The sequence below is a fragment of the Oncorhynchus keta genome, chromosome 27 (assembly GCF_023373465.1).
Source record: "Oncorhynchus keta strain PuntledgeMale-10-30-2019 chromosome 27, Oket_V2, whole genome shotgun sequence".
NCBI lineage: Eukaryota > Metazoa > Chordata > Actinopteri > Salmoniformes > Salmonidae > Oncorhynchus > Oncorhynchus keta.
This window is the reverse complement of record NC_068447.1, coordinates 22389335-22415370: the sequence shown is the minus strand read 5'-3', so window position 1 is coordinate 22415370 and position 26036 is coordinate 22389335. Positions and strand designations below refer to the sequence as shown.

General features: G+C 46.4%; 2 protein-coding genes across 4 annotated transcripts in view; one reads left to right on the top strand and one right to left on the bottom strand.

Annotated features, from left to right (window-relative positions):
• The first annotated feature begins 17021 nt into the window (after positions 1–17021).
• On the top strand, positions 17022–20202 carry LOC127906017 (cytosolic sulfotransferase 2-like). Of its 2 annotated transcripts, none has more exons than XM_052481943.1 (8): positions 17022–17189; positions 18314–18452; positions 18547–18669; positions 18848–18948; positions 19035–19161; positions 19255–19352; positions 19501–19675; positions 19946–20202. In XM_052481943.1, the coding sequence occupies exons 2-8, from the start codon at positions 18314–18316 to the stop codon at positions 20056–20058; spliced, it is 876 nt and encodes a 291-aa protein (XP_052337903.1). In that variant the 5' UTR covers positions 17022–17189; the 3' UTR covers positions 20059–20202. The 2 variants fall into 2 exon arrangements, with proteins under 2 accessions (XP_052337903.1, XP_052337904.1); XM_052481944.1 differs by lacking the exon at positions 17022–17189 and adding an exon at positions 17224–18076.
• LOC118370699 (proline-rich transmembrane protein 3) overlaps positions 20190–26036 on the bottom strand; it is a 27505-nt gene continuing 21658 nt past the window's right edge. For both annotated transcript variants that reach the window (XM_035755771.2, XM_035755772.2), the window contains exon 4: positions 20190–24800. In XM_035755771.2, coding sequence (XP_035611664.1) covers positions 22783–24800 — 2018 coding nt within the window. In that variant the 3' untranslated portion in view covers positions 20190–22782. The remainder of the gene's footprint in view (positions 24801–26036) is intronic.

Below are 26036 nucleotides of genomic sequence, written 5' to 3'. Positions count from 1 at the left end.
CATTCTTCCAATCCACTCCACTTTGTCAGGGATATGATGAGAAAAACCAACTCAAACAAGCCATACCTTATGATGTGTTGTCTGAGTGTTGTGCGTTTTTAACGTCTGCCTAAGTTACTGCCTAGATCCACTAGCCGGCACAACCGGACAACTGGCCGGAATGCAGAGCCACAGCCAGACCTCCCATGTCCATTCTGGTGGTGGTCTGCAGCTTGCTGAAATCCTACCAGGGTAAAGCAGCAGGGGGGGACTGCTACGATGGTCCACAAACCAGGACATCCGATGGTCATTCTTATGGTGGGTTGCAAAATGCAGAATCCTTCCAAGTTGAACCCACCAGAGGGGGACTGTCATGATATTGAAGGAATTTAATTCCTCTGTTTTAATTCCCAATTAAAATTAAACACTCTGACAATTCATAAGAATTTGTATGACCCTTATTTTATAGAAATAGACAGAGCCCGGTCTTAAAGTCAAATAGCAGCCTTTATTCACGAGAGTACTGAATACGATACAGTTTTACCACAGGTTATAAACTGAAAATGACGTCCTTAGTTCCAGCCCCAACCCGTGCCATCTCCGTTCCAGTACAAAGGCTATATCTCAAGCCTTCCCACATCCGTCTCCCTACCAATTTAATATAATTTACGAGTCAAGGTTTTCTTGTGTAGATAAGCATTCTAGCCAGTCTGATTCATTTGTACCAAGGAACAGACAGTCATTGTTCTAACTCTTGACCACATTCACACACATTATATTCAGTACTGGGATCAAGAAAGAAAATTCATACATATACAGTAACATAATAGTATTCTGATTAGTACATATCCAGTAACATAATAGTATTCTGATTAGTACATCCTGATTGAAATGTATACATAATTAGTCATTATAGATAAAAATTCCCTTAACACATGACTAACCTGTTCGGGTCTCTCACCCCTGCAGAGGGGGAGAGGTATAGAGGGATTGATGGGGGGATTTATGACACCTCATGCCCATTGTAAAACTTAAGGCAGAAAACAAATCCTTTGTCCTCTCAGTGTGGAGGATTGGAATGTATGGTGGGCCTATGGAGAATCTACCTGCAACATGCAAAAAACGGACTTTGGGACATTATATTTCATCAGCCAAATGGTGGTAGCAATGATAGATGGAATCTGAAAATGTATGTCGTTTTTGTTATGTTATTAAAAGTTAAATGACGGAATTAAAACAAAAACATTGTAACTTGAAGTGTTTTCATAATAAGTACATAAAATCAAATTAAAGTTTATTTGTCACATGCGCCGAATACAACAGTAAAATGCTTACTTACATTCTCCAACCAATAGTGCAAAAAAGGTATTATGTGAAAAATAGGTAAGTAAAGAAATAAAACAACAGTAATAAGAAAGGCTATATACAGTAACGAGGCTACATACAGACACCGGTTAGTCAGGCTAATTGAGGTAGTATGTACATGGAGATATGGTTAACCTGTTGCAATGAGCAATCCCGTATCCGGGATCCTATTTATAGCCTCAAGCTCATTACCATAACGCAACGTTAACTATTCATGAAAATCTCAAGCTTAGCCTTTTGTTAACAACACTGTCATCTCAGATTTTCAAAATATGCTTTTGAACCATAGCTAAACAAGCATTTGTGTAAGAGTATTGATAGCTAGCATAGCATTAAGCCTAGCATTCAGCATGCAACATTTTCACAAAAACAAGAAAAGCATTCAAATAAAATCATTTACCTTTGAAGAACTTCAGATGTTTTCAATGAGGAGACTCTCAGTTAGATAGCAAATGTTCAGTTTTTCCAAAAATATTATTTTGTGTAGGACAAATCGCTCCGTTTTGTTCATCACGTTTGGCTACGAAAAAAACCTGTATCCAGGAGTGTAATTATCGCCGCAAGCTCATTAGCATAACGCAACGTTAACTATTAATGAAAATCGCAAATGAAATGAAATAAATATATTAGCTCTCAAGCTTAGCCTTTTGTTAACAACACTGTCATCTCAGATTTTCAAAATATGCTTTTGAACCATAGCTAAACAAGCATTTGTGTAAGAGTATTGATAGATAGCATAGCATTAAGCCTAGCATTCAGCATGCAACATTTTCACAAAAACAAGAAAAGCATTCAAATAAAATCATTTACCTTTGAAGAACTTCAAATGTTTTCAATGAGGAGACTCTCAGTTAGATAGCAAATGTTCAGTTTTTCCAAAAATATTATTTGTGTAGGACAAATCGCTCCGTTTTGTTCATCACATTTGGGTAAGAAAAAACCCGAAAATTAAGTCATTACAACGCAAACTTTTTTCCACAGAAACATGGAAAACGTTGTTTAGAATCAAATCCTCAAGGTGTTTTTATCTATCGATGATAAATCATTCGTGGTAGTTGACTTTCTCCTCTGAAGAAAATGGAACGTGCATGGACCTGGAGATTACACAATAATTTCGATGGAGGACACCGGGCGGACACCTGGTAAATGTAGTCTCTTATGGTCAATCTTCCAATGATATGCCTACAAATACGTCACAATGCTGCAGACACCTTGGGGAAACGACAGAAAGTGCAGGCTCATTCCTGGCGCATTCACAGCCATATAAGGAGACATTGGAACACAGGGCATTCAAAATCTGGACCATTTCCTGTATGAAATTTCATCTTGGTTTTGCCTGTATTATTAGTTCTGGGGCACTCACAGATAATATCTTTGCAGTTTTGGAAACATCAGAGTTTTTTCTTTCCAAAGCTGTCAATTACATGCATAGTCGAGCATCTTTTCGTGACAAAATATCTTGTTTAAAACGGGAATGTTTTTTATCCAAAAATTAAAAGAGCGCCCCCTATCTCGAAGAAGTTAAAGTGACTATGCATATTTGATGAACAGAGAGTAGCAGTAGCGTAAAAGAGGGGGTGGTGGGTGGGACACAATGCAGATAGCGCGGTTAGGCAATGTGCAGGAGCACTGGTTGGTCGGCCCAATTAAGGTAGTATGTACATGAATGTATAGTTAAAGTGACTATGAATATATGATAAACAGAGAGTAGCAGCAGCGTAAAAAGAGGGGTTGGGGGGGAACACAATGCAAATACTCCGGGTAGCCATTTGATTATCTGAAAAGGAGTCTTATGACTTGGAGGTAAAAACTGTTGAGAAGCCTTTTTGTCCTAGACATGGCACTCCGGTACGGCTTGCCATGGTGTAGTAGAGAGAACAGTCTATGACTGGGGTGGCTAGGGTCTTTGACAATTTTTAGGACCTTCCTCTGACACTGCCTGGTGTAGAGGTCCTGGACTGGGGCAGCTTAGCCCCAGTGATGTACTGGGCCATACGCACTACCCTCTATAGCGCCTTGTGGTCAGAGGCCAAGCAATTGCCCTACCAGGCAGTGATGCAACCAGATGGTGCAGCTGTAGAACCTTTTGAGGATCTCAGGACCCATGCCAAATCTTTTTAGTCTCCTGAGGGGAATAGACTTTGTCATGCCCACTTCACGACTGTCATGGTGTGTTTGGACCATTCTAGTTTGTTGTTGATGTGGACACCAAGGAACTTGGTGAAGCTCTCATCCTGCTTCACTACAGCCCCGTCGATGAGAATGGGGGCGTGCTCGGTCCTCCTTTTCCTGTAGTCCACAATCATCTCCTTAGTCTTGGTTGCGTTGAGGGATAGGTTGTTATTCTGGCACCACCCGGGCAATGGTCTCTGACCTCCTCCCTATAGGCTGTCTCGTCATTGTTGGTGATCAGGCCTACCACTGTTGTGTCGTCTGCAAACTTAATAGTGGTGTTGGATTTGTGCTTAACCATGCAGTCGTGGGTGAACAGGGAGTACAGGAGGGGACTGAGCATGTACTCCTGGGGAGCTCCAGTGTTGAGGATCAGTGTAGCAGATGTGTTGCTATCTACCCTCACCACCTGGAGGCGGCCCGTCAGGAAGTCCAGGATCCAGTTGCAGAGGGAGGTGTTTAGTCCCAGGATTCTTAGCTTGGTGATGAGCTTTGAGGGTACTACGGTGTTGAACGCTGAGCTGTAGTCAATGAATAGCATTCTCACATAAGTGTTCCTTTTGTCCAGGTGGGAAAGGGCGGTGTGGAGTGCAATAGAGATTGCATCATCTGTGGATCTGTTTGGGCGGTATGCAAATTGGAATGGGTCTATGGTTCTGGGATAATGGTGTTGATGTGAGCTTTACCAACCTTTCAAAGCACTTCATGGATACAGAGATGGGTGCTACAGGTCTGTAGTCATTTAGGCAGGTTGCCTTTGTGTTCTTGGGTACAGGGACTATGGTGGTCTGCTTGAAACATGTTGTTATTACAGACTTAACCAGAGACATGTTGAAAATGTCAGTGAAGTCACCTGCCAGTTGGTCAGAACATGCCCGGAGCACACGTCCTGGTAATCCGTCTGGCCCCACAGCCTTGACCTGTTTAACTTCTTGGTGACAGGGGGCAGTATTTTCCCATCCGGATGAAATGCATGTCCAAATTCAACTGCCGGCTACTCATCCTCAGAAGATAAGATATGCGTATTATTAGTATATGTTGATAGAAAACACTCTGACGTTTCTAAAACTGTTTGAATCATGTCTGTGAGTATAACAGAATTTATGTAGCAGGCAAAACCCAGAGGAAAAGACATTCAGATTTTATTTTGAGGTCACTCTCTTTTCAATTGGTTTTCATTGGGATTCCAGATTTCTGAGGGACCTTCTTGCAGTTCCTACCGCTTCCACTGGATGTCACCGGTCTTTAGAAATTGGTTGAGGTTTTTCCTTGTAATGAAGAAGTAGCCCTGTTCAAAACGAGGGTCACTTCAAGTGTGCTGTTTGTTAGAGGCGCGTGACCAGAAAGCTAGCGTCAGTTTGTTTTCTTCCTGTATTGAACACAGATCATCCCATCTTCAATTTTATCGATTATTTACTTTAAAAAATACCTAACGTTGTATTACAAAAGTAGTTTGAAATGTTTTGGCAAAGTTTACAGGTAACTTTTGAGATATTTTGTAGTCACGTTGCGCAAGTTGGAACCAGTGTTTTTCTGGATCAAACGCGGCAAATAAATAGACATTTTGGATATATATCGACGGAATTTATCGAACAAAGGTACGTTTGTGATGTTTATGGGACATATTGGAGTGCCAACAGAAGAAGCTCGTCAAAGGCAAGGCATGATTTATATTTTTATTTCTGCGTTTTGTGTCACGCCTGCAGGGTTGAAATATGCTTCTCTCTCTTTGTTTCCTGAGGTGCCATCCTCAGATAATTGCATCGTTTGCTTTCGCCGAAAATCCTTTTTGAAACACGTGTAGCTTTAAATTGGTATCTTACATGTGTGATTTCATGAAAGTTAGATTTTTATAGTAATTTATTTGAATTTGGCGCTCTGCATTTTCACTGGCTTTTGGCCAGGTGGGACGCTAGCTTCTCACATATCCCAGAGAGGTTAAAGTTCTTACTCACGTCGGCTAAGGAGAGCGTGATCACACAGTCATCCCGGAACAGCTGATGCTCTCATGCATGCCTCAGTGTTGCTTGCCTCGAGCATAGAAGTGATTTAGCTCGTCTGATAGACTCGTGTCACTGGGCAGTTCGCAGCTGTGCTTCCCTTTGTAGTCTGTAATAGTTTGCAAGCCCTGCCACATAAGACGAGTGTCGGAGCCGGTGTAATATGATTCAATCTTAGCCCTGTTTTGACGCTTTGCTTGTTTGATGGTTTGTCGCAGGGCATAGCAGGATTTCTTGTAAGTTTCCAGGTTAGAGTCCCGCACCTTGAAAGCGGCAGCTCTACCCTTTAGTTCAGTGCGAATGTTGCCTGTAATCCATGGCTTCTGTTTGGGGTATGTACGTACAGTCACTGTAGTGATGACGTCCTCGATGCACTTATTGATAAAGCCAGTGACTGATGTGGTGTACTCCTCAATGCCAAACTAAGTTTCCCTGCATTAAAGTCTCCGGCCACTAGGAGCGCCGCCTCTGGGTGAGTGGTTTCCTGTTTGCTTATTTCCTTATACAGCTGACTGAGTGCGGTCTTAGTGCCAGCCTCTGTCTGTGGTGGTAAATTAACAACCACGAACAGTATAGCTGAAAACTCCAGGTAAGTAGTGTGGCCTGCAATTTATCACAATATACTCTACTTCAGGTGAGCAAAATCTAGAGACTTCCTTAGATTTTGTGCACCCCCCCCCTCGTCTTACCGGAGTGTGCTGCTCTATCTTGCCTGTGCAGTGTTAGCATTCAGCCACGAGTGTCGTCATTCAGCCAAGATTCCGTGAAACATAGGATATTACAGTTTTTGATGTCCCGTTGGTAGGATATTCGTGATCGTACCTCGTCTAGTTTATTGTCCAATGATTCCACATTGGCAAGTAGTATTGACGGTAACGGCAGCTTTTCCACTCGCCTTTTCCGTGTCCTGACCAGGCATCCGGCTCTTTGTCCTCTGTACCTGCGTCGCTTCCTCTTGCAAATAACAGGATTGTTGGCACTGTTTGGGTGTTTGGAGAATGTCCTGTGCGTCTTGCTTGTTGAAAAAAAATCTTTGTCTAATCCGAGATGAGTGATCGCTGTCCTGATACCCAGAAGCTCTTTTTTGCCGTAAGATACGGTTGCAGAAACATTATGTACAAAATAAGTTACAAATAAAGTGAAAAAAACACATAATAGCACAATGAGAAAAAAAAATGTGCAATTGTGCTTGCAGCCATAAATTCATTAAAAATCCTACAATGTGATTTTCTGGATTTTTTTTCTCATTTTGTCTGTCATAGTTGAAGTGTACCTATGATGAAAATTACAGGCCTCTCTCATCTTTTTAAGTGGGAGAACTTGCACAATTGGTGGCTGACTAAATACTTTTTTGCCCCACTGTATATACAGAGAAAAGTCAGCCCGAGAATTGAACCATGTGGCACCCCAATAGAGACTGGCAGTGGACCGGACAACATGCCCTCCGATTTGACACACTGAACTCTGTCTGCAAAGTAGTTGGAGAACCAGGCAAGGCAGTCACTAGAAAAACCGAGGCTACTAAGTCTGCCGATAAGAATATGGTGATTGACAGAGTCGAAAATTGTGTTGTGGAAAATTGCAAGATTATATTATAATGCTTGTATTGCATTATAATGATTGTTTTATTTGACAGAATAGAGTATTCTGTTAACTATTGTGTGTGTGTTCCACTGAGTATGGGCCTCTATGAGATAGCACTGACAGAGGAGATTTACGATGTCTTCAGGTGATAAAACCTAAAGAGCATTCCAGATAACATGAAGTAATGGTTCTGTGCAATGAAGTACCAGGAACGAGATTAGAACCTCGTCTTAGGGACCAAACTGAACGATAATTTATAGCGAATGTTATATGGCCAAGGGATACTACTTTCTCAATTATAAAGTCCCTTTGTGAACTGTTCCTAAGATCTGTGGTTTGTCATGTAAGTTGAGAGGGGTGTATCTTGGCTATAAAAGATCTTACTTTTCTGTTGGTACTATTGCAAAGCTCTTTGTCACGCCTTGGTCTTAGTATTTTGTGTTTTCTTTAATTATTTGTTCAGACAAGGGGGTGACATGGGGTTATTGTATTGTCGTATTGGGGGTTTTGTAGGCATTGGGATTGTGGTTGATTAGGGGTGTGTCTAGTATAGGCTTGGCTGCCTGAGGCGGTTCTCAATCAGAGTCAGGTGATTCTTGTTGTCTCTGATGGGGAACCGTATTTAGGTAGCCTGGGTTTCACTTTGTATTTGGTGGGTGATTGTTCCTGTCTCTGTGTAGTTTCACCAGATAGGCTGTAATTAGGTTTCACGTTCCGTTTGTTGTTTTTTGTATTTATTAAGTTAGTTCATGTATCGCGATCATTCATTAAAGAACATGAGTAACAACCACGCTGCATTTTGGTCCGACTCTCTTTCGACAAACGAAGAACGCCGTTACAGAATCACCCACCACACACGGACCGAGTGGCGTGGTAACAGGCTGCAGGAGTTGCGAAGGGAGGACGTTATGGACAGCAGAAGCTTGGAGTATACGACGTGGGAAGAAATAGACAGGTGGGCGGTCGACCCAGAGAGAGTGCCGGAGCCCGCCTGGGATTCGCTGAAGCAGTGCGAAGAGGGCTATAGGAGAAAGGAGTCGAAGACAAAGACACGGCGGCGCAGAAAGAAACCCGAAAGTCACCCCCAAAAATATATTGGGGGAGGGCTCAGGGAGAGAGTGGCAGAGTCAGGAGTCAAACCTGAGCCAACTCTCCCTGTTAATCGTGAGGAGCAGCGATCAAAGGACTTCTGGACTTGGGAGGAGATATTAGACGGAAAAGGACCCTGGGCGCAGCCTGGAGAATATCGCCGTCCCAAGGAAGAACTGGAGGCGGCAAGAGCGGAGAGGCGCTGGTATGAGGAGGCAGCACGGCGACGCGGATGGAAGCACCAAAAAAATATTGGAGGGGGGCTTACAAGGAGTATGGCTACGCCAGGTAGGAGACCTGCGCAAACTCCCTGTGCATACCGGGGGGCTAGAGAGACCGGGCAGGCACCGTGTTATGCTATGGAGCGCACGGTGTTTCCAGTGCGGGTGCATAGCCCGGTGCGGTTCATACCAGCCCTTCGTATTGGCCGGGCTAGAGTGGGCATCGAGCCAGGTAAGGTTGGGTAGGCTCGGTACTCAAGAGCTCCAGTGCGCCTGCACGGTCTGGTCTATCCAGAGCCAACTCTCCTTGTTTATCGTGAGGAGCCAAGGAGGAGACCAGAACCAGAGCCGGTGTTAGAGGTGAGCGAAGCAGAGACTGTGAAGGAGTTAATGGGGAAAGTGGAGGAGAGAGTAATGAGGGAGTTGCTAGTATGGTGCTATAGGTACGATATTTGTCCGACGGAGCGTGTCGGGGATTTAATGCCACCTGGGTCAGCGCTCCATACTCGTCCTGAGGTGCGTGTTAGTCGGCTGGTGAAAAATGTGCCAGCCTCACGCACCAGGCCTCCTGTGTACCTACCTAGCCTTGCACGTCCTGTGCCAGTCCTGCTCTCAGGCTCTCCAGTACACCTTCACGGTCCAGTCCATCCTGTGCCACCTTCACACACCAGTCCTCCGGTAGCAGATCCCCGCACCAGGCTTCCTGTGCGTGTCCTCGATCCTGTAGCACCAGTTCCAGCACCACGCACCAGGCTGTCAGTGCGCCTCGCCTGTTCAGCACAGCCAGAGCCTTCCTTCCCTCCTGCGCTACCGGAGTCTCCTGTCTGTTCAGCGCTATCAGAGCCTTCCTTCCCTCCTGCGCTGCTGGAGTCTCCTGTCTGTTCAGCGCTATCAGAGCCTTCCTTCCCTCCTGCGCTGTCGGAGTCTCCCGCCTGTTCAGCGCTATCAGAGCCTTCCTCCTCTACAGCGCTGCCGGAGCCTCCTGCCTGTTCGGAGCAGCCTGAGCTGTCAGTCTGCATGAAGCAGCCAGAGCTGCCAGTCTGCAAGGAGCTGCTAGTCTGCAAGGAGCTGCCAGTCTGCAAGGTGCTGCCAGCCTGCATGGAGCAGTCAGAGCTGTCAGCCTGCATGGAGCAGTCAGAGCTCTCAGCCTGCATGGAGCAGTCAGAGCTGTCAGTCTGTATGAAGCAGCCAAAGCTGTCAGTCTGCATGAAGCAGCCAGAGCTGTCAGTCTGTAAGAAGCAGCCAGAGCTGTCAGTCTGCAAGGAGCTGTCAGTCTGCATGGAGCAGCCAGAGCTGTCAGTCTGCATAGAGCAGTTAGATCCGCCAGTCAGCCATGATCTTCTAGATCTGCCAGTCAACCAGAATCTTCCAGATCTGCTAGTCAACCAGAATCTTCCAGATCCGCCAGCCAGCCAGGATCTACCGGAGCCGGCTACCTACCTGAGCTTCATCTCAGTACTGGGCTTCCTCTCAGTACTGGGCTTCCTCTCAGTACTGGGCTTTCTCTCAGTACTGGGCTTCCCCTCAGTTCCGGGCTGCCCCTCAGTCCCGGGCTGCGCCTCAGTCCCGGGCTGCCCCTCAGTCTCGAGCTGCCCCTCAGTCCCGAGCTGCCCCTCAGTCCCGAGCTGCCCCTCAGTCCCGAGCTGCCTCAGTCACGAGCTGCTCCTCAGTTCAGTGGGGTTCTGGGTGAGGACTATTAGGCCTTGGTCGGCGGCGAGGGTGGATTATCCCAGGACGCGAAGGGGAGGAATTATGACTTTAATGGAGTGGGGTCCACGTCCCGAGCCGGAACCGCCACCATTGGACAAACGCCCACCCGGACCCTCCCTATGGTCTTGAGGTGCGTCCGGGAGTCCGCACCTTAGGGGGGTTCTGTCACGCCTTGGTCTTAGTATTTTGTGTTTTCTTTAATTATTTGTTCAGGCCAGGGTGTGACATGGGGTTATTGTATTGTCGTGTTGGGGTTTTTGTAGGCATTGGGATTGTGGTTGATTAGGGGTGTGTCTAGTATAGGCTTGGCTGCCTGAGGCGGTTCTCAATCAGAGTCAGGTGATTCTTGTTGTCTCTGATGGGGAACCGTATTTAGGTAGCCTATTTGGTGGGTGATTGTTCCTGTCTCTGTGTAGTGTTCACCAGATAGGCTGTAATTAGGTTTCACGTTCCGTTTGTTGTTTTTTGTATTTATTAAGTTAGTTAATGTATCGCGATCATTCATTAAAGAACATGAGTAACAACCACGCTGCATTTCGGTCCGACTCTCTTTCGACAAACGAAGAACGCCGTTACACTCTTGTTATTACTAAAGATGTAGTTTAAGTATAACTCTGACTGGTGTGTGAAGTGTGTAACTCTCCTCATTTGGCAGAAAGCATAAATAAAACACCACACCAGCCATGTGGTCAAGGTCTGCCAAGAAATACCTAGGTAACCATATAAAAAAAATGAGAAAGCTGTAAATCCATTGAATTTAGCTTTGTCACAATTATTATTATTATTATTTTTTTACAAATGAGTTCAGAATAAAGTCCTCTTTCACCAGAGTGGCACCTAAATCACCACTTGTTATCACATGGGTGCAATAGTCTAGGACCAAAATAGTTTGCTAACTCAAGCTGATTGTTTTCCAGTGCATTTGCAATTTTCTCTGCCTGGCGAGCAAAACCAGAGTCAAGAGGGAAGTCAGTCCTCACAGATGATTATACATTTACATTTACGTTTAAGTCATTTAGCAGACGCTCTTATCCAGAGCGACTTACAAATTGGTGCATTCACCTTATGACATCCAGTGGAACAGCCACTTTACAATAGTGCATCTAAATCTTTTAAGGGGGGTGAGAAGGATTACTTTATCCTATCCTAGGTATTCCTTAAAGAGGTGGGGTTTCAGGTGTCTCCGGAAGGTGGTGATTGACTCCGCTGTCCTGGCGTCGTGAGGGAGTGTGTTCCACCATTGGGGAGCCAGAGCAGCGAACAGTTTTGACTGGGCTGAGCGGGAACTGTACTTCCTCAGTGGTAGGGAGGCGAGCAGGCCAGAGGTGGATGAACGCAGTGCCATTGTTTGGGTGTAGGGCCTGATCAGAGCCTGGAGGTACTGAGGTGCCGTTCCCCTCACAGCTCCGTAGGCAAGCACCATGGTCTTGTAGCGGATGCGAGCTTCAACTGGAAGCCAGTGGAGAGAGCGGAGGAGCGGGGTGACGTGAGAGAACTTGGGAAGGTTGAACACCAGACGGGCTGCGGCGTTCTGGATGAGTTGTAGGGGTTTAATGGCACAGGCAGGGAGCCCAGCCAACAGCGAGTTGCAGTAATCCAGACGGGAGATGACAAGTGCCTGGATTAGGACCTGCGCCGCTTCCTGTGTGAGGCAGGGTCGTACTCTGCGGATGTTGTAGAGCATGAATCTACAGGAACGGGCCACCGCCTTGATGTTAGTTGAGAACGACAGGGTGTTGTCCAGGATCACGCCAAGGTTCTTAGCGCTCTGGGAGGAGGACACAATGGAGTTGTCAACCGTGATGGCGAGATCATGGAACGGGCAGTCCTTCCCCGGGAGGAAGAGCAGCTCCGTCTTGCCGAGGTTCAGCTTGAGGTGGTGATCCGTCATCCACACTGATATGTCTGCCAGACATGCAGAGATGCGATTCGCCACCTGGTCATCAGAAGGGGGAAAGGAGAAGATTAATTGTGTGTCGTCTGCATAGCAATGATAGGAGAGACCATGTGAGGTTATGACAGAGCCAAGTGACTTGGTGTATAGCGAGAATAGGAGAGGGCCTAGAACAGAGCCCTGGGGACACCAGTGGTGAGAGCGCGTGGTGAGGAGACAGATTCTCGCCACGCCACCTGGTAGGAGCGACCTGTCAGATAGGACGCAATCCAAGCGTGGGCCGCGCCGGAGATGCCCAACTCGGAGAGGGTGGAGAGGAGGATCTGATGGTTCACAGTATCGAAGGCAGCCGATAGGTCTAGAAGGATGAGAGCAGAGGAGAGAGAGTTAGCTTTAGCAGTGCGGAGCACCTCCGTGATACAGAGAAGAGCAGTCTCAGTTGAATGACTAGTCTTGAAACCTGACTGATTTGGATCAAGAAGGTCATTCTGAGAGAGATAGCGGGAGAGCTGGCCAAGGACGGCACGTTCAAGAGTTTTGGAGAGAAAAGAAAGAAGGGATACTGGTCTGTAGTTGTTGACATCGGAGGGATCGAGTGTAGGTTTTTTCAGAAGGGGTGCAACTCTCGCTCTCTTGAAGACGGAAGGGACGTAGCCAGCGGTCAGGGATGAGTTGATGAGCGAGGTGAGGTAAGGGAGAAGGTCTCCGGAAATGGTCTGGAGAAGAGAGGAGGGGATAGGGTCGAGCGGGCAGGTTGTTGGGCGGCCGGCCGTCACAAGACGCGAGATTTCATCTGGAGAGAGAGGGGAGAAAGAGGTCAGAGCACAGGGTAGGGCAGTGTGAGCAGAACCAGCGGTGTCGTTTGACTTAGCAAACGAGGATCGGATGTCGTCGACCTTCTTTTCAAAATGGTTGACGAAGTCATCTGCAGAGAGGGAGGAGGGGGGAGGGGGAGGAGGATTCAGGAGGGAGGAGAAGGTGGCAAAGAGCTTCCTAGGGTTAGAGGCAGATGCTTGGAATTTAGAGTGGTAGAAAGTGGCTTTAGCAGCAGAGACAGAGGAGGAAAATGTAGAGAGGAGGGAGCGAAAGGATGCCAGGTCCGCAGGGAGGCGAGTTTTCCCTCATTTCCGCTCGGCTGCCCGGAGCCCTGTTCTGTGAGCTCGCAATGAGTCGTCGAGCCACGGAGCGGGAGGGGGGGACCGAGCCGGCCTGGAAGATAGGGGACATAGAGAGTCAAAGGATGCAGAAAGGGAAGAGAGGAGGGTTGAGGAGGCAGAATCAGGAGATAGGTTGGAGAAGGTTTGAGCAGAGGGAAGAGATGATAGGATGGAAGAGGAGAGAGTAGCGGGGGAGAGAGAGCGAAGGTTGGGACGGCGCGATACCATCCGAGTAGGGGCAGTGTGGGAAGTGTTGGATGAGAGCGAGAGGGAAAAGGATACAAGGTAGTGGTCGGAGACTTGGAGGGGAGTTGCAATGAGGTTAGTGGAAGAACAGCATCTAGTAAAGATGAGGTCGAGCGTATTGCCTGCCTTGTGAGTAGGGGGAAGGTGAGAGGGTGAGGTCAAAAGAGGAAAGGAGTGGAAAGAAGGAGGCAGAGAGGAATGAGTCAAAGGTAGACGTGGGGAGGTTAAAGTCGCCCAGAACTGTGAGAGGTGAGCCGTCCTCAGGAAAGGAGCTTATCAAGACATCAAGCTCATTGATGAACTCTCCGAGGGGACCTGGAGGGCGATAAATGATAAGGATGTTAAGCTTGAAAGGGCTGGTAACTGTGACAGCATGAAATTCAAAGGAGGCGATAGACAGATGGGTAAGGGGAGAAAGAGAGAATGACCACTTGGGAGAGATGAGGATCCCGGTGCCACCACCCCGCTGACCAGAAGCTCTCGGGTGTGCGAGAACACGTGGGCGGACGAAGAGAGAGCAGTAGGAGTAGCAGTGTTATCTGTGGTGATCCATGTTTCCGTCAGTGCCAAGAAGTCGAGGGACTGGAGGGAGGCATAGGCTGAGATGAACTCTGCCTTGTTGGCCGCAGATCGGCAGTTCCAGAGGCTACCGGAGACCTGGAACTCCACGTGGGTCGTGCGCGCTGGGACCACCAGATTAGGGTGGCCGCGGCCACGCGGTGTGGAGCGTTTGTATGGTCTGTGCAGAGAGGAGATAACAGGGATAGACAGACACATAGTTGATAGGCTACAGAAGAGGCTACGCTAATGCAAGGAGATTGGAATGACAAGTGGACTACACGTCTCGAATGTTCAGAAAGTTAAGCTTACGTAGCAAGAATCTTATTGACTAAAATGATTAAAATGATACAGTACTGCTGAAGTAGGCTAGCTGGCAGTGGCTGCGTTGTTGACTTTGTAGGCTAGCTGGCAGTGGCTGCGTTGTTGACACTACACTAATCAAGTCGTTCCGTTGAGTGTAATAGTTTCTACAGTGCTGCTATTCGGGGGCTAGCTGGCTAGCTAGCAGTGTTGATTACGTTACGTTACGTTATTATGTACCTAGGGACAACAACAAAAGACCGAAATGTAATTTTGTTAATAGATTTTTGCATAACGCTTGTGCTACTTGTTAAATCTTACTTCACAATAAGCCTTCTTTACACTTGCTACATGCATTGTAATTATTATCAAAACAATGTATCAACCAATATACTTAGCATTCAGGTGATAAAGTTGTATTCACCTTTTTCCAAGGTAAGTGCAAATTCCCGTAATACAAATTTTGGTGAAGTTGTTTTCAACCTGGTTAAGCTTAATGTGTTGGTTGTCAATGGATACTTGCCGTTGAGTGCAGGTAGGTATAACCATAACCATTTATCTTACGCCAGACCTCATCTGGGGTAAGATACTGTACATTCCATCCTTAGTGGTCAGTGGACTCTGTGATTATGTGAAATTCATCACCCGTCCCATGTAAATCACCTCCAATACCTGTTTGTCCAGCTTTGTGCGACACTCATGAAGCCCACCGTTGGAGCGGCCAAGGGGGTGAGGACCTGTCACGCCTTGATCTATTGCATCTGTATTGTGCTTGTCTCCACCCCCCAATGGGTGGCTCCCATTTGTCCCCATTATCCCCTGTGTATTTATACCAGTGTTAACTGTTTGTCTGTTGCAAGTTCGTCTTGTCCCATCAAGTCCTACCAGTGTGTTTTCCCGTTTTCGAGTCTGTCTAGTTACTGTTTTCTAGTCTTCCCGGTTCTGACCATTCCGCCTGCCCTGAGCCTGCCTGCCGTTCTGTACCTCATTGACTCTGCCCTGGACTACTGACCATTCTGCCTGCAATGAGCCTGCATGCTGTTGTGTGCCTCTTTGACTCTGCCCTGGATTAATGACCTGCCTGACCTCGACCTGCCCTGGCCTGTCCCCTTGTATAATATATATTATGAGAACTGTACTATCCGCCTCCTGTGGCTGCAACTGGGTCATATCCTGAGTGATAGGGCCACACACTTTGAGAAGCATAAGAAGAGTGACAATGAACAGATCCATGGCGTTAACATATATGAGTGCTATGAGCCAGCGTAAGACAATTTATATCAAACTCAGTCTGGGCATTTGATCATAACATCTCTAGCATTTAAATAAAGCTAATTGTTTGAAGAAATGACACAGTCTCTCTCAGTAAGAATTTCCACGACACTGGGGCAAAGGTTCACCTTTCAATAGGACAACGAACCTAAGCACACTGTTTTTGCTTCGTCATTATGGGGTATTGTGTGTGGATTGATGAGGGGGGGAAACGATTTAATCAATTTTAGAATAAGGCTGTAACGTAACAAAATGTGGAAAAAGTTAAGGAGTCTGAATACTTTCCAAATGCACTGTATGGCAGAACCAAATCGGAGATAGGTAGGAGCAAGTCCATGAAATGTTTTGTAGGTTTGCAGTAAATCCTTAATCAGCCCTAGCTTAAACTGGAAGCCAGCATAGAGAGTCTAGCACTGAAGTAATATGATAACATTTTGGGGGTCTAGTCCAGATTCAAGCAGACATACAGTATTTAGCAATAACTGAAGTTTATATAGTGCTTTTCTCCGGGTAGCCGGAGAGTATAGCGTTGCAGTAGTCTAATCTAGAAGTGACAAAAGCACGGATGAGCTTTTCTGCATCCTTTTGGGGCAAAAAGTTATAGATTTTTGCAATGTTACAAAGACGGAAAAAATCTGGCCTTGATAGGTTCATCAAAACAGCGATCAGGGTTCAGATTAACGCTGAGATCCTTCACAGTTTTATTTGAGATGACTGTACAACCATCAAGATTGCCAGATCCAACAGCAGATCCATTTGTTTCTTGGGACCTAGAAATAGCATCTCTGTTTTGTCTGAGTGTAAAAGTAAAACATTTGCTGCCATCCACTTCCTTTTGTCTGAAACACAGGATTCCAGGGTAGACAATTTTTTGGTTTCACAGTATTTCATCTAAATGTACAGATGTGTGTCGTCCACTTAGCAGTGAAAGTTGACATTGTGTTCCCGAATGACTTCACCAAGGGGTGGAATATGTAGAATGTATAGAATATAATATCTCTCTCTCTTTAAGACAGATAAGATCTAAACCAGGCAATAACTTGTCCGTGTAGCCGTATTAGGGTTTCCAATCTCTCCAAAAGAACGTTGTGAATGATGGTGTCCACACACACACACACACACACACACACACACACACACACACACACACACACACACACACACACACACACACACACACACACACACACACACACACACACACACACACACACACACACACACACACACGTTGTTCATTATGCCTGTGAGAACCTTACCACATACCTTACTAAAGGTGGATTTACTCTTGATCTCCTCAACTACTGTATGCACATTTACCTGTGACATCTGACCTCCTCACCAAACATCCTTACCAAGTAACATTACAGAGTATATTTTTGTATTGATTGTGGTCGTCTAACAAGCAACTGGGTGATCAAAGGTTGGGGCAGTAGGTGAAAGATGTGTGTACATGCCTCACACATTGCACGGGCACACACTCTTCAGCCTAGTCTTTGGTCAGGTAAGAGTTAGACACACCCACACTGTTGAAAAGTGATTTAGACAGTGTGTTAAAGACTGTGCAGGAAGTTTGAGGTCAAAGAAAAGACAAAGACACTATCTACCCCAGGACACTGCCCACTCAGTAGCCTATCAGGTGAGTAAGTGTGTGTGTGTGCTTTGATGGAAGGTAGGTGATTGAGTATGTTTGGGGTCCGGTCAGGTGTGTAATGGCATCCGCATACCTAGGTTGGGTTTGTTCCAAGCAGAACTTGGCAAGGTGAAGCAAACGCCATTCACATGAAAAACAAGAAAAACGTGGCATATTTACCGTTTGTATCTCTTGAGGCGGCTTGTCAACAACATAGCCAGTGCATTTCCTCAAAATAGTGAGAATTGATCTAAGCTCATTCAAGAAATCTGTAATTAATTTGGAAGTTTTTGCAGAGGAGGTCTTAGTTGAGAACTCTAACTAAGAGATTTGGTGCAGTATTTCTCAAGTGAAAATTTGCATGAAAACTAGTCTTCTGTCATTGAATGACAACAAGCACTTAATAAAAAAATCCCAACTGTTGACCAATCACAGAAAAACGTCTAACCTCAAGAAAAAATGTTTGCTTGAATAGCCGTGAAAACCCCCCACCATACGGTGTTGAACACCAAAACGTACAAAAACGTCACAAAATGTTGTCATAATATATACATGGACTGTTTCAACTGGGAAGCATATGGTAAACTTTAGGTAAAGTTTGTTTGCTCAATCCTGTGTCCAGCAGCCATTGCAATGGTCAGCTGCCACCCAGTGGTGTATTTCTGGTCGTGTCAGTGCCCCCTGGTGATTTAGTATTGACATGAAATACTGTGAGGGAGAGCAGAAAAGCCCCTCAACTCTGGAGTAGATCCAGAACAAACCTGACCCTGAAGAGCAAAAGAATGAAGAGAGAATGGGGGAGGAGACAGGAAAGGAGGAGCACAGAGAATAAAAGAGGAGTCATTTTGTAAGCAGTGCATTCACCCTGAGGTAACTTACTCAGAGAGAACAGGGTAAGTCAATTATTTTGGTTTGTAGGAATTGCTTTCACGTGTAGTACGTGTAGTTTTAACTGTCATAATTTGAGAAATATTAAGACTTAGGCTTTGTTAACATTTGTAGGCGATCATATCAATGGAGCAATATTCCTCTCTATGTTTGAATAATACAACCATCCAGATCACTTAATATATCCAAGCATAAACAATACTGTGGTGATCCTTGATCGAAATCATGTCCCACTTTTACAGATGGAGCTGCCACCTCGACCAAAACTCTTTGACTTCCATGGAGTCTCCATGACCAACTACTTCACTGACAACTGGGACAATGTACAGAACTTCCAGGCCAGACCAGATGACATTCTCATCGCTACCTACCCCAAAGCAGGTCTCTCTCAGACTGAGGTTGATGTTTCATTAAAGATTGTGTTTGGGTTTGTGAATGACTGTGTACGTTTCTCCTATCTGTATTCCTCTCTTAGGAACCACATGGGTCTCCTACATTCTAGACCTGCTGTATTTTGTCCAGACAGCCCCTGAGCGTCAGAGACCTATCTTTGAGAAAGTTCCTTTTCTGGAGTTGCTCATTCCTCTTTACCCTCCAGGTTAGAATAAAGCACTGGAAAACTTAATCATACCTCTACTATTTTGTAATTTCTCTGTAAAAAAAATTGCTGATGCCTTCAAAGCAGTAACTAAAGTATTTAATATCTTGACAGAATCTGCCGAACAGTGATAATATCCATCAAACATTATTTTGCATTATTATATTGTTTGTCCTAGGGGTGGAGGTGCTGGACAACTTAACCACATCTCCTCGCCTCATCAAGACTCACCTCCCAGTCCAGCTGCTGCCCAAGTCCTTCTGGGAGAAGAACTGCAGGGTACAGTATTTGTAACTTGTTCTCTATGTTCCTTCACTATATAACCACTATATATAAATGCAATCTCTCCCTCTCTCTTTCTGCAGATAGTGTATGTAGCCCGTAATGCCAAGGACAATGCAGTGTCTTATTTCCACTTTGACCGTATGAACCAGGCACAGCCAGAGCCAGGAGACTGGAACAACTTCTTACAGAGATTCATAGATGGAAAGAGTGAGTGAATGAGAGAATAAACGAGTGAATGAATGAGCAAGTGATAATAGTCCCCATTCACACTATGCATGTGTCTACTCTGCACTTCCTCAGTGGTGTTTGGTTCGTGGTACGACCATGTGACTGGTTGGTGGGAGAAGAAACAGACTCACTCCAAAATCCTCTACCTCTTCTATGAGGACATGGTTGAGGTGAGTAGAATGCTGATGCTAGATATGTGTTACAGTATTATTAAGATGCATCTAATGAGCTCAGTGCACACATATGCTCAAGAGCCATTCTAACTGCTGCTCTAGGAGGTTAGCTGTTTCTACATCCAGTGTGTATGTGATCCTACAGGATACGGGGAGAGAGCTGGACAGGCTGTGCTCCTTCCTGGGTTTGTCTCCTTCAGCAGAGGAGAAGGAGAGGGTGAAAGGAGGAGTGCAGTTTGATATAATGAAGAAGAACAGCATGGCCAACTACTCCACCAACCCAGTCATGGACTTTAAGATATCTCCCTTTATGCGCAAAGGTGTGTGTGTGTGAGAGAGAATGAGAGAGAGAAATAAACATTAAACTGCTGGCGCTCAGCTCTTCCAGCTATCACAACAGACACACATAAACACACTGAGAGACACAACGTCGTCACAGACACCAACACATATGTGCCTGTACCTGGTGTGGAGACATTGGAATACTTTATACTGGATCTACTGAATGATCAAACTATCAATATACCTGTTTGTCTGTCTGTCTGTGTATGTCTGTCTGTCTGTCTGTCTGTCTGTCTGTCTGTCTCCAGGAAAGGTTGGTGACTGGAAGAACCATTTCACTGTGGCCCAGAGTGAACAGTTTGATGAAGACTATAAGAAGAAGATGGAAAACACTCAGCTGCGGTTTCGCACAACAATTTAGGACTGTCTTCATTATCTAAAGCACTCTGCAGGTCTTAAGAACGTGACTGCATGTAAAAATGTAATAACACATAATACTGTAAGTATGAGCAGCAAAGACATACTGTCTAACTACTATAAATAAACAACACCTGATTTCAATGTTTATTTTATTTCTCATGTTTATTTGAAACCAGATAAGAGGCAGCAGCACAAAAATAATACAACTTCATATATAAACCGAGTCAATGAGCAAATTAATGTTTTAATATCTCTACTACTGTACCTCTGCACTGTCACTACTGTATGGAGAGGAGAACGGATTGGTTTACTGTAGTATGGCACATACTGCATTGGTGGAGGAAACACCACAAACATCCCTACAACTGTCAGTCACTGATGAAGGTTCTCCTCAAACCCATAATGAAATAAAGGAGGCAGAAGTTGCCCCAGATCACTGATGCAGGGTCAAATATTCTTCACCCACCCTAATGGTTAAGGATAGAATTGGAGGTAGGGTAATCTGATCCTGGACCTGTGGTTATAAGGATGATTTCTACAGTATCTCGAGAGAAACAGCAAAGTACACTGAAATCAGACGGGGTCAATGAAATGTAGACAACAACATAATCCCACTGTACTGTATTGTAAATACCACACAAGTAAACCATTTCACATCACAGGGAGAGACTGCACTGACCCTGAGGAAGGCAGGAAACAGGAAACACGAGATCCTGTCACACAAGGACCCGGGTTGTGTTCAGTAGGACACGTTTGGAAGGATTTTGAAACAGAAAAAAATGCATGAGTTTCTTATTGGACGGCTTCCGGTAGTACCTCCCCATTTCACACCGTTTCAAAACATGTTCTCTCATTTTGTGCCTATTTTACTCAACCCGGGTCTCAAGTGGAAATATGGGATTGACTTCTGAGCTCCGTTCAAGATCACTGAACAGTTTTGAACAGTTTTGAAATGATGCAGCTCCAAATGAGGACGTGCCATTGCGACTGATCTTTAACACCTAAACATTAAACACTAACCATTGTAGCAGTTCCAGGTACAGTTGTGAAACCTTTTACAACACTTCTATCCCTGAACATCCTAAATTAGGGCTGGACAGTCACTGTTTCCAATATTCCTCCCCAAGCCAGCGCCATTTATCACTCTCTTAGTAGACAACTGTTCTATACTTCAGCAAGACCACTTGCGATTGTCCTCACAGTGAATACCTTTATTTACAAACAGAAAAAAAGAACTGCATTTACATACCTTCTTATGTCACATAATATACTTATGATTTTTTTCTGTAATAAAAATACTTCAGTCTAGAGTGCTCAGGTCTAGGCTTATAGACATCTGTAAAGTACTACTATAGTACAGGAGCGTTGTGCTTCACAGTAGGTCAGCGTTGTGTAATGCAACACAGCTTAACTGTGTGATGCAATGAGTACAGCTAAAAATAACTCAAGTCCACGGTATACACTGATATGCTGCAAATGATCAAATGTTGTGGATATGTTTACACTGTTGCCAGGATTATTGAATGTTAAAATGCAGTCATATCCTTTGACGGGCCGTGATGATAGAATGTACTAGAATCAGCAGGCGAAATGTACCAGCGTCACGTTCAAACAAAAATGTCTTAGAATGTCTAGTGTTAGCAGGAACTATTTTAGCTAGAGCTCCAGGCGTCAGCCACAGCTACACAGGTCAACTTTCTTTCTGCAGTAGTATCTCTAGGCGGTTGCTTTCATTATGTAATAAACAACACATTTACATACAAGGCAGACTGCACTGAAACAGCAACTCAATTATGAGCCGATAACTAGCAATCCTATGTTTTTGGAGTGTGGACTTCTACGCTACTTTCCTGCTAGAGGAACTACGGAAAGACACCATTGTCAGTCAGGTAATGCGTTATTAATGTATTTTGAAGCATAACATCAAAACAACCACCGACATTATCAATGTTTATGGCACATATCCTAAAAACACATTAACGGATGTATGCATCAAGTTGACATATCAAAGACAGCAGATTAATACCATCAACGCAAACAAAGTCAATAACTTCATATAAAGACATTTTCACAGGGAGCACCATGGCTTTCATAAAAGTAGGAGCTACCACGTTCATATTTTACATACATCCATAAAACATGGTATCTAAGAAATGGATCCTCAGAGGGAATTGTAGGGATGACCAATAGATATTTTAAGGAATCCCTGGGTTGTTATCAATATGAATCCTGTGCCCATTCCTCTGTTCTCTCAAGACCACCTTAAACAGAAGTGTTACAAAGAGTAAATGTATGCGCTGCAGTATGTGAGGCTTGAAATGTAGCGAGTGCATCAAAGGTACACAGGTGTGTATCTGTAGGCATGAGTGTGTGTGTTCTGTTGTTTGAACCCGTGCTCTCTGCCGCAGAATCTGATCCCGGTTAGCAGCCTTTGAACCACTCTGATTTAGAGCAAACACTGGATAATGTCCCATATAAGACAACTATTTTAGTCAGGGGAAGCTTTTCTGTATTTTCCCTCAGTTTCTTAAAATAAGTCCTCTGTCCATGATTCACATGGCAGTTTGAATGTAGTTGAGTCAATGTTTATGATGAAGTCTATCTAGTTGACAAGATATAGTTAAAGTTATCACCTAAGAGTTAAGGTATTACGTAAGTTTGGTTCTTGATGGTTTTGTTTGGGGCTTGGTCATTGGTCCATATGTCCTGGGTTGGAGTTGAGGGTTCAGAGGTTAATAATCTCACTGCTGATGCTGGCAGAGTCATCCTGCCTGCTGACCTCCAGGTAGCTCTTCCCATCCTCCCTGCCTTCCCTCCCACTCTGTGTCTCAGAGTCTGGGGTGAGGAACGGCCTCGTGTCGTCTCCTCCCTCGTTCCCGAGATGTCCCGTGGAGGTTCTAGAGGGGCGCAGGGAAACGGGACAGGACACTGAGGAAGGGACACTGACCCCCCCATCCCCGGCCCAGCGATGCCCCTGGTTAGAGGGCGTGGGAGGAGCAGTGACTTGCCTGCTGGGAACACTGCTGAGCACACTACCCCCCAGTGGCACAGAGAACTCTGTACGGGCTGAGCGGTCCTCGCTGCTGTCAGAGATCTGAGGGTCGCTGTTCCTGCGGAGCCAGGGCCCCCCCTGGCTGACAGCTGAGCCTGGTGAAGGAGTGGGTGAGGGGCCACACAGGGGCTGGAACAAGCTGCCCCCATGGAGGAGGTGCTCACGGTGCAGGGCCTCATCGATGCTGCGGCCCAGATCGATGGGGGAGGGGGGTCGCAGGTCAAAATCATACAGAGACACCCCTGACTCTTTCTCCTGCTCCAGGCTGCCGCTCTGAGAGTGCTGTAGTGGCCGACCTAACGGCTGCAGCCGCAGCAGTGACCCTGTGGACCCGTCAGACATACCCCTTTCTGCAGACCTGCCCCTCTGGTTGCGGCCTCGGTTGCTGTCCTTGACACACCGCGGCTGTGAGGGTGGAGCCTCACGGTTTCTGATCAGGCTCTTACTGATGTCTGCCCCCGAGCGTTCCTGCCCTGCCCAGTTATTAGGCAGCTCCCCTGCCCCTCCTCCTACTGATCCTCCCACTCCGTTACTTTCTGACTTCACACAGGGCTTTCCTGTCAGGCTCTGGACTATCTTGGCCCAGCAGGTGTGTTTGTGTGTCGACCCAGAGGACTGTCCAGGGGAGGGGAGATCTACTCCCGCCCTGCCCTCCCCTGCTCCTCCATCTCCTCTGTCTCGGGCCCCCGGGGGCCTCCAGAACACCCAGGATCCCAATAGGAGGAGAGAAAAGGCCCAGGCCAGCTCCAACAGTCGGGCCCAGAAGTGCACCAGCCACCAGCCCCAGCAGAAGCGCCTCCAGTCCCCCAACATCCCATATAGCCACAGGGTGGTATGGACATGGAGGCCACAGCACAGCACCCCCAGGAGGGCACACACTGCCAGCACACGACCCAGCACCAACCCTGCCCTCCTACGCCCCGGCCAGGCTTTAACGGCCCTCCCCTCCTCTAGGACAGGTGGCTGGGCAGTGGGATGGCGGAGGCGGGGGAAGATGTAGCACAGGTAGCCCAGACAGAGAGCCAGGCCCCAGCAGAGAGAAAGAGACTGCAGGGTGACAGGCACGGCTGGGGACAGGGCTGGGGAGAGCAGGTCAGCAGCCAGAAGCAGGGTGCACTGTAACACAGCCAATACAGCTACCAGAGGAGGGCGCTCCAGAGCAGAGGGCAACAGGCTCACTCCTGTCCCCTTCATGGCCAGCAATGCCAGGGCAGCCTGCGTCCACACCAGTAACGGCAGAGGGAGGTTATAGAGAGCAGTTACCGCAGGCCGGGGAAGAATCTTCCTTGTTCCGTAGGGGTCAATCATGAACAGGGCTGCTCTTGCTGCGCCCACCAGCAGTAGGAGGGCATTAGCCAGGGTCAGGGCGCCGCGGTGAGGGCAGTGCATGCTGGGGGATAGGGCTAGGCCCAGGGCGGCTCCAGCCAGGAGGAGCAGGAAGAGGCCAGCAGAGCCGTAGACATGGAGCTCCCAGGCGAAGGACAGCGTCCTGCTCAGGTCATCCCACAGCAGAGAGGTGCCGTTGGGGGAGGGGAAGGAGCTGGGAGAGGGGGAGGGAGTGGAGGATGGGGGGAGGCGAGGGCGGCCCACGGGGATGGAGTGGTTCCTCTGTGCTAGGCGGCTGTCATTTTTGGGGAAGTACCGCCCTCTGACAATCTGTAGAGTAGGAGTGATGAGGAGAGGGGTCGTCCCTGGAGGCAGAGAGAGAAATTATGTTAATGAATCATATTGAACTTTCCCAAAACATCTGACTGAAATGATTGACAATAATAATAAAAAAAATGTCTTTAACAGAGCAGAACCTAGCTATAACAAGTGGACACATACAGTGGAAAATCTACCCCACCAGGAGGCTAATTTCCTATGAGAAGTGTATTGAGAGCGCCACAGGTTCTCTTCCACAAGGCAGCAAATAACCCAAAGGGAGTTGATTATTTTGACCTTCTATTCTCATACCAGGCCAAAGGACAACTCAACAGTTTTTCTCCAATGAGGGCAAAAATCACATAGAGCAATTGTGAAATAGTTTACCTCTCTCAACCCCACACAAGTCTCACCTACATTCCAAATAGTAAAGTATGTATCTCTCTCTTGTTATCACCCTCTCTGCTCCTCCCCTTCACCCAATAGTGTGTGTGGCAGGTAGATAGTATGTCGATATACACTTCATATATAAAAGTATGTGAACACCCCTTCAAATGAGTGGATTCGGCTATTTCAGCCACACTTGTTGCTGACAGGTGTATAAAATAAATTGAGCACACAGCGATGCAATCTCCAGTGATCTCCATAGACAAACATTGGCAGTAGAAAGGCCTTACTGAAGAGCTCAGTGACTTTCAACATGGCACAGTCATAGGATGCCACCTTTCCAACAAGTCAGTTCGTCAAATTTCGGCCATGCTAGAGCTGCCCTGGTCAACTTTAAATTGTGTTATTGTGAAGTAGAAACGGCGAGGAGCAACAACGGCTCAGCCGCGAAGTGGTAGGCCACACAAGCTAATAGAACAAGCGCTGAAGGGCATAGAGCTTAAAAATCCTCTGTCCTGGGTTGCAGCACTCACTACCGAGTTCCAAACTGCCTCTGAAAGCAAGTTCAGCACAATAACTGTTAGTCAGGAGCTTCATGGCCAAGCAGCCGCACACAAGCCTAAGATCATCATTCGCAATGCCAAGCGTCGGCTGGAGTGGTGTAAACCTCGCCGCCAATGGACTCTGGAGCAGTGGAAACGCGTTCTCTGGAGTGATGAATCACGCTTCACCATCTGGCAGTCCAACAGACAAATCTGGGTTTAGTGGATGCCCCAATGTACAGTACCGTAAGTAAAGTTTGGTGGAGACGGAATCATGTCCTGGGGCTATTTTTCATGGTTCGGGCTAGACCCCTTAGTTCCAGTGAAGGGAAATCTTAACGCTACAGCATATAA

Bases quoted from the DNA above. Each gene is read 5' to 3' on its own strand.
- LOC127906017 (XM_052481943.1), top strand. From the start codon at position 18,314: ATGGAGCTGCCACCTCGACCAAAACTCTTTGACTTCCATGGAGTCTCC. The intron at 18,670-18,847 runs GTTAGAATAAAG...TGTTTGTCCTAG, and splicing joins CATTCCTCTTTACCCTCCAG to GGGTGGAGGTGCTGGACAAC. The intron at 18,949-19,034 runs GTACAGTATTTG...CTCTTTCTGCAG, and splicing joins TCTGGGAGAAGAACTGCAGG to ATAGTGTATGTAGCCCGTAA.